General features: G+C 50.3%; 1 protein-coding gene across 1 annotated transcript; it reads left to right on the top strand.

Annotated features, from left to right (window-relative positions):
• Nucleotides 1-746: 746 nt before the first annotated feature.
• Nucleotides 747-5,724, top strand: LOC127028049 (ubiquitin carboxyl-terminal hydrolase 42-like; the record flags this gene model as incomplete). The annotated part of the gene is made up of 11 exons (XM_050913873.1): nt 747-766; nt 1,370-1,569; nt 2,032-2,142; nt 2,224-2,320; nt 2,468-2,535; nt 2,715-2,785; nt 3,249-3,331; nt 4,084-4,195; nt 4,587-4,727; nt 4,846-4,946; nt 5,402-5,724. Coding segments are annotated over exons 1-11 (1,327 nt in total), but the record flags the coding sequence as incomplete, so codon positions are not given.
• Between the last annotated feature and the right edge of the window lie 2,409 nt (nt 5,725-8,133).

Genomic DNA, 8,133 nt, shown 5'->3' with positions numbered 1-8,133 from the left:
TTCGCCTCAACTTCCATCCTCTTTCAAAGGTAATTATGATTTGACTTTCAGGACAGATCGTAGATACGGGATAAAAGTATACCCTGGTCTGTACCTTCCAAGCTGTAGGCTGAGCTATTACAGCTTTACAGGCTGGCCAGGGCCATGGGTAGAGTTCCTATTTGCTCATTCTTATTTCTTTACCATATCCTAGGATAGGTAAGTAGGGGGGTGGCAGTGTAGTCTGAGGCATTGGGCTCAGCCTAGCATGACAAGCAGCCCACCCTGAATGATGCGGTAAGAAGGGAGACAGAAAAGGATCACGGCAGAGGCAGCCGTTAAAGCAGCAGCCAAAAGCCGGTCACTCCTGCAGCCAAGGTGGGCAAGTGTGGGCTGGAGAGCCAGAGGGCTCTGCTGCTAACGCTAGCCACAGGGAAGCAGCAGGTCCTCTTCAGAGAAGGTGACACACAATGCAGTCTTTCAAAAGGGCCTTGGTAATTGCTGTCAGTTGGAGTCCTGTGACAGGGACAGGAGGGCCATCAGCCTGCAGCTCTGCAGCAGTTCCAAGTACCACTGAAACACTTTTGGCGGCGGATGCTGTTCTGTGGGTTGCGTTTGGGGTTTTTTTTAATCATTTGGTTGAGCTACAATAACTTCTTTGCATCAGGTGACGGGATTGGCGCTGATCTTGTCTTTCTGGAGCGCGTCCTGTCATCCTTTGTCATCCAAAACTTCCCCCTCTGTTCCTGAGAGGAGTGATGGCCGCAATGGGGAACGACTCCTGTGAGTAACGGCTTCACCAGCAGGCTTGGACTTCGTGAATCCCCAAAGGCAACGGACGTGGCTGGTGCTCCATCCCTGAATGCTGATGTGCTGACAACCTAGAGGGAATTGTGGGGCGCTTCCTGATAGCAGCCAGACTTACCCGGGTGTTTTTGATTAGACACAGGAAAACGTGTTTTATCGCTCCTCTGCCACTAGGTACAAGACTTTGCAAGACGACATTGCTCGTAGAAAGATCTGACATCAGTAGGGTTACCTTCTGTGCTAGCTACTTGCTTGTTTTCATCAAGTTACAAGCAGGAAAAGGGAAGACTTGACCTGATAATCCAAGTCAAGACTCTAGAGGGAAAGGAAGGTAGCCCAAGGCACAGAAATCAGAGTGTGGGTTTGTTGGACTTTTGGCAAAGTAAGCAGGGGAACAGACTATTTTCCAAACAGTTTCTTTGCATTGACCAGTAAATGTCAGTGGCAGCGTTAACTTCCCATGATGTTTCTGCGTTGGAGTTATAGCTGGTTGTCCTGGGTGCTCCTGGACAGAATGTGACTTTTAAAATATGCTTTCATGCAACACTATCATCTCATCTCTTCAAATGTCATTTCCCTGCAGTCATTGCCGAGGGAATGGCTCCGCCACCAAGGATGCTCTTTCCCCGGAGAAGATTTGCATGGACTGGCGGCAAAGACAGAGAGCTGGAGCAGGACTCCACAACCTGGGCAATACGTGTTTCCTCAACACCGTCCTGCAGTGCCTGACGTACACACCCCCTCTGGCCAACTACCTGCTCTCTCGGGAGCACAGCCGGTCGTGTGAGTACTTTGATGAACATCTCTTTGTAAATCTATTGGGCACTTCCCAAGGATGCCCAGAATCTGGAATTTGATTTAGGAGAAAAGCAGCCCTGCTTTGTCAGCCCCCCGAGTTGGCGTTCTTTGAACACTCAAGCCTAGAAGCCTCTTGTCCTATCTAGGCGTGTTCATCTTCAGAAAGGCACCGCTTGCTAGCCCTGGGTGCCGGTTCCTATCCCTCCAAGTTCAACTCTCTTTGCTTATTGCACAGAAAACTTCTCTCAGTTAAGCATCCCCCTGAAGAAAGTTTTCTATGCACTAAAATGTCCCGGGCTTGTTGGGACATTGGCACCTTAGGAGAAGAGGAGTGGGGACTGTTCTCAGAACGTCAAGATTTCCATTAGGTTTCCCATTGCTAGGGGTACTTTGCTAACCTGAGAAGCTTTCCTCCCTCCCTCCCTCCCTCTCTCCCTCCCTCTTCAGGTCGTCTGCAAGGCTTCTGCATGATGTGCATCATGGAAGCACATGTTAACAAGGTCCTGCATTCTTCAGCCAGAGCCATCCGGCCTACCGCTGTTGTCAGTGTCCTCACACGTAAGTCATTTCAGGTGCTTTTACTTGTTTTCTTCCCCTCTTGTAGGAGAGAGCCACTAACTTCTTCTTTCTTAGGAATAGGAGAACATTTCCAGCTTGGCATGCAGGAAGACGCCCACGAGTTCTTACGCTACACTGTCGATGCCATGCAGAGAGCTTGTCTGAGTGGAGGCAGCGAGTAAGCACAAGCAAATTACCTTGCAATGTTCCTGAGCCCTCTGGACTCCTTGATGGACTCCCATCAAGGAAACCCTGTGCCCAGGGTTTTCAGACAAAGCTAAACTCTTGGAGGAGATAACTCCCTGCCTTACGCATTTGTTTCCAGCTGGCACATCTCTTCTCAAGCAACTACCATCGTCCATCAAATATTTGGGGGCTTTCTGAGATCCAGAGGTACTTTTTAAAAATATTACTGCCCTTAGAATGATCGGTGGCTCTATCTCTGTCTGTGGTAAACAGCTTCTAGTAGGCAGCAGTATGTCCAGTGTGTCTCAAGTAGTATGTGTTGGTCGTTGAAATGGGCAGCGTTAGTCTCCTTCCCAACCTGAGAAGCATTTCTCTTTGCCTTCCAGTAACGTGCTCGAGCTGCAAAGCCGTTTCTGACACCTACGAGCCATTCCTTGACATTTCTTTGGATATCAGGGTAAGATGTTTTGCAGACGTGGTGCAAAATGTTTCAAGGCCCTGGCAGGGCACCTGGTTTACCTCCAGTAAACTCCGTTGACTTCAGACTGTGGGCTGCTACCACGCAAGAGCTTGGGGGTGGATGGGAAGGGAACTGAGCTGCTGTGCTCCTTCTGTGGAAGCCCTGTAAATGGCCTCCCTGTGCTGGGTGCTGGATGTCAGCTGGGCAAAGAGTAAGGATGGTATCTCCAGCCATGACGACACTGTCACACCACCCTGCTTTGGACTCCCTCAATACACGTCTGATTGCTGTACGGACGGGCTTGATTGCTTTTGTTCTTTTTGACCCTGCGTACCGCAGGCAGCTCTGGTACCGCCCAGGGGGAGCTGTTTATTGGGATAGCGCTGGTACCACACGGGTAGCTCTTTCTTGGGAGTTTGAGTTTCCAGCAGCTTAGTGCTCTCCTTTCTTTCTCATCCAGGCAGCCTCATCTGTCACTGGAGCGCTGGAAGACCTTGTCACACCTGAGCAGCTGGATAGTGAAAATGGCTATAAATGTAGCAAGTAAGCTTATTGCTAATGACATCTTCATGGCAGATACTGGGTTACGGTATTGCATGTCTGGGAGCGCTAGTTATGTTTTGGCTTAATTGAGAAACCCAGTCATGAGACAGCTTGGGGGTTTTTCTTTTTTTTTCCTTCCCCGTACACCTAATCCACCCGAATCATCTGGAACTTGGAAAAGAATGCATTTGTTTCTAAGACGGGTAATTTTCTTCCCTTCTGCCTGAATATTTGGGAAGCTTTGATGAGAATGTTATTCCTGGCATTGTCTGCCCTGCACGTGGTCAACCTTCTAGCTATGAGGTTGCCCGCTGAACTACCCCGATGGCCAGAAGGGAAAAGACATGTCCCATCTGCAGTGGTGAGACGAAGCAAGGAGGAGCTCTGGACAGTGATTTGGCAACAGCAGCTTCCTTGAGAAAGCAATCAACAGTCTCATTTCCAAGGCTTTTTGGATGCTTGCGTCTCTGTCCAGGAGACCTCAGTCCTCGGAGCAGCAGCAGCCCCTGCGGGCTCTCTGAACAGCGTCTTGCCTAGTTCTTGTATTGTAAAGACTGTAGCCTGCTGCTCTCCAAAGTGAGCCACTAGACCGAAGCTACCTTCAGGGAGAGCGTACGGACTTAAGGGGTCTGAAACGCAAACACGTGCACACGCGAGTTGGGCAAAACAAGCCTTAACTCAACCATACATGGAGCGGGGGCGGAGTGGGGAGAAGACAGGTGGCAACAGTTGGGTCTGTGCTTGTTTTCAAGGTGTGAACGGCTGGCCACTGCATCCACGAGGCTTACAATATATCATCCCTCCAATGTCCTGACAGTGTGCTTGAAGAGAGTTGATCCTTTCTCTGGCAGAAAGATCAGCAAGGTATGTACACAAGCGCACTGCAACTTTGTCTGCTTGGAAGGAGACCTTTCCCGAAGGAGAATCCTTTCTTGGCAGTTGTTAATGTCTGCACACGATGGCTCTCAAGTGCAGCCATCGAAGAAAAATCAGTGCAATAGCTACGCCTTGCTCTTTCCCTTGTGGTAAGAGGAAAGTTCCAATGGGAAGATAAGCACGTTACGGTGCTCGTAAAGAGCTGGTTTGGCCGAGAACCGTTTTCTGCCATTTCAGTGATGACATGGCAACACCTGTTTTTGACGAGCCGAGAAGGTCTGTTTCTATACCTCTAGCCTGTGTTTGGTGGCAAGGTTTTCTCAGGCTGCTTCCTAAAGACTCTCAGGATCATTTCTGAGTCTTCTTGGTCTCTCTTTAGTTTGTGCAGTATCCGGAATATTTGGACCTTGGCGCATACATGTCTCAAGCGGCTGGAGAACCACTCGTCTATTCCTTGTATGCCGTCGCGGTCCATCAAGGTTCCAGCTGTCACGAAGGACACTTTTACTGCTTTGTGAAGGTAAAAGTCAACTCTGTGAATTCCGTTGGTGTCTGGTGTCCTTCAGTGGTGTTCTGTCTGTGGATTTGTTTTAAAAGCCCTGCAGTTCATCTAAAGATAGCGTTGCCTTTCTTTGCAGGCCAGCGATGGACGGTGGTACAAGATGAATGATGCCTCTGTAGGTGTTTGTGACATCAAGACGGTTCTCCGCCAGCGTGCATATCTACTCTTCTATGCCAGGTAAGAACAAGTGTGAAAGGGTGTTGAGAATACACTCCCGCTCTTGTTACTGATCCTCTTGTGGTTCTCCTCCGGTGGCTTTTCCTTGCTGTCCTAGGAGAGAATGACCGTTTGTCCAGTTGAGTTCTGTCTGTTCTGCAGTTCCCAGGTCCTTTCTTCTCCCCCCTTGTCTGGCACTAAATCATTGCGCTTGTGTAAATTGCTAGCTGTCTGCTCTCTGCGACTGGCCAGCTGCGAAAAGAGGTGAAATGGAGGTCTGAGAGGGTAGAAAGACTAGTTACTGCTCTGAAAGAGACAGGCATGGCTGGAAGACCATGATCTAATTTGCAGCTTCTAGTGCTGCTTCAGTCTTCTGCGTGTCCTATCAAGCGCTGCCAGAAAATGACAGGATGAGACTGAAGCCACGAGGAGGCTGCAAGAACAACCCTCAACTATGATCGCTGTTCTTTCTCCAGGCACCATGATTTGACCCCTGGAGCAGGCGCTGAATACCAAGCGACAAAGAGCACTTCTGTGGCAAAGCCGGGTCGAGTGCCTAAGAGTCCATTTTCTAGAGGCAGCGTGGGACTGAGCAATCAAGAAGGTGGAGAAAATATGCACTGGATCCAAGGGAAGAGACAAACATGGGGCTCTGCAGGAACTCCCCCTCAGCACTGCGGCAGGAAGAGAGCGTGCTCTGACACGGAGGAGGGGGAGAAGCTGAACGGAAGCCAACCAGACTGTCCGCCTCCCAAGCGGAGGTGCACTGGCCGCACGGAAACACAGAAGCGCACTCACGGTGCGCGTGGCAGTGGGAACAGAAGTGGGAGCAGAAGCTCCGGAGGGGAAACTGTGCACGGCTTGAGCGGCCACAGAGGATACTCGCATCCTCGTTCGGTTGCTGAGCAGCAGCCGCGGAAATACTCACTTGAACAACGTGCGCTCCCACCAGTGCCAGTTCACCCAGAGGCTGCAGGCTCTTGCCAGGCAAACGCAAAACAAACCTGCAGAAAGAGGAAACAGTCCTGTGCAGAGGGGGATGAAAGTGCGCCCAAAAGAAAGCGGAGAGAGACAGAAGCGAGCATTCTGCTGATCCAGAATTGAAAAAGAAATGCAAAGAGAACTCTGGAGACGAGGACTAAAAAGGAAGCAACGTTTGCAGCATCACCAGCAAATGTTGCCTCACTCTTTGCCAGGTGTTTCAGGTGCGTGGCTTATGGACAGAAGCGTTCAGTACTTGTCACTGAGCTTGCCATCACAACCTGCAATTGACTATCAAAGCCCGCAGCCAAACATTCTCAAAAGAATGCTAACCATCAACCTTGACATTTACGATCGAAACAATAAAATTGCCATCATAAGCAAACCCAGTCCTAAGTGGTGCTTCTGATTTCTGTAGAGAGTTTGAGCCGGCAAGAAAGAACAGAGGGGTTCAAGGGTTTTTTGGCATTTTTAAACTTGAGACTTCCTTTATGAAAGCACCCTTGTGATGCAGAAAGGGGGAAGCTTTCTACACCTGCTGAGTATATTAAATTAGCATGTAGAGATCGCAGGGAGAGAGCATCTCCAGTGCTGCTCGATTAGAGGCTCAGGTCGCCTGGGTGTGATTCCCGTTGCCTCCTCCCAAGTGCAACATCCGGTGCAGGAGAGACAGGGAAACCAAGGCATTACAAACATTGCCACTGACGGTCTCCATCAACAGGGTCATCTTCTTAAGAAGAGGGGTTTCCACTCCTTTTACTCCTTGTTTCGGTGAAGAAGCTGCTTTCCTGGCAAACTTGGGCAGTGGAGCTTGAGTACAAAGGACAGCACTTCACCTTGAAGATGCTTCTGCAGTGTCCCACAAGAGCTGCACTTCATACGCCTTCTGGCTCGTTTCTGAGCCTGTCGCAAGGCATCCGAGATAGGAAATCAGTTTCTGAGGCAAAACCGAGGCAGAAACATGTAGGCATTTCTCCTCCCAGCAAGTGTAAAACACCTAGCTCCCAAGCCTGCCGTGAGACTCACTGCAAAATGAGCGAAGGTGCTTCTCCATTGGCAGCCTCTCTCATCTCCAAATGCCAGCGCTTGGGACTACTGTGCCCTTGAGAAACTGAATCCAGCGAGAGAGGCGTTGGGAATGAGGACGTGAGCAGGAACAGGGTCCAGGTGAGCAGCCAAGCGCAGGGATCCTTCTTGGCAGCAGTCATGCTCTGGTGACCTGTGTAAAAGTCAGTTCTTTGCCGGCCTACGAGAGAGGCAAGGACACTTTAGCATAGAATTACCAAGGGAATTTATGCTTTTTCTTTAGCTCTGCGTATCGCACCTGCATAAAACAGTTCTCTGGGCCTGCCCTATCATCTTCTCAGGCACCTATGACGTCAAAAACCACCTTCACAAATGCCATAGAAATTCCTGCCCTATCAGCTCCACCCACCAGTAACATCACAAGCACCTGAAAAAGCAACGGGCTAGTTCCTGCCACGAATGACATCACAGACACCTGAGCAGGCCACGCGTCTTTTCCTATCTATCTGCTACTCAGTCACAAGTGATATCACTAGCATCTGCACAAGCAAGTTAAAAACTCCTGCCTGATCAGTTACTCAGCAGCAGGTGACATCACAAGTACCTGCAGCAGAAGCCAGGTTCCTGCTCCTTCCCCATCAGCTGCTCCAGCCACCTTGAAACCACTGTCCCAGCCATGTGACCTGCACCTATTTCTCTTCTCCCTCTGCTGTTGGATGCATTTTTTGACCTCATAGGCCCTTGTGCTCTGGCTCCCTCCTGCTGTTAAACCCTGGTCCTGCAAGAGAAGTGGCAGTAAGTTGGTGTCTCCTCCATGCCATCTTAACCTGGACAGCTGGTGGGAACCATCACCATCAGCCCCAGCTGGGCTTGAAGTCTTCTCCTGGCACAGGCGCAGCTCTGGGCGTGCTTTGTGTGGAACATGGTTCCTGAAGGAGAAGAGCAAAACTCAAAAGTAACTCCTGGGCAATGTCCTGCTGGGAGAGCTGATCTGAAGGCAGCTCTCCCAGGCTGGCAGCAAGGCAGGTTGGCAGCGAGCCCCAAGGCTGGTCCACGGGTGCTCCCTGTCCCCCAGCTCGGCCACAGGTCCCACATCTGGCTCTCTTGTTACCAAAAGGGGTGTGCTTGCATTTTTCTTTTCTTCTAGTTCGTGCACAGGTACTGGGAAAAAAGGCAGCAGAAGCACGCACTTGCTAAAACC

The sequence above is a fragment of the Gymnogyps californianus genome, unplaced genomic scaffold, assembly GCF_018139145.2.
Source record: "Gymnogyps californianus isolate 813 unplaced genomic scaffold, ASM1813914v2 HiC_scaffold_151, whole genome shotgun sequence".
Lineage (NCBI taxonomy): Eukaryota > Metazoa > Chordata > Aves > Accipitriformes > Cathartidae > Gymnogyps > Gymnogyps californianus.
Note: the sequence above shows the minus strand (reverse complement) of the source record. Positions and strands in the feature narration are given on the sequence as shown.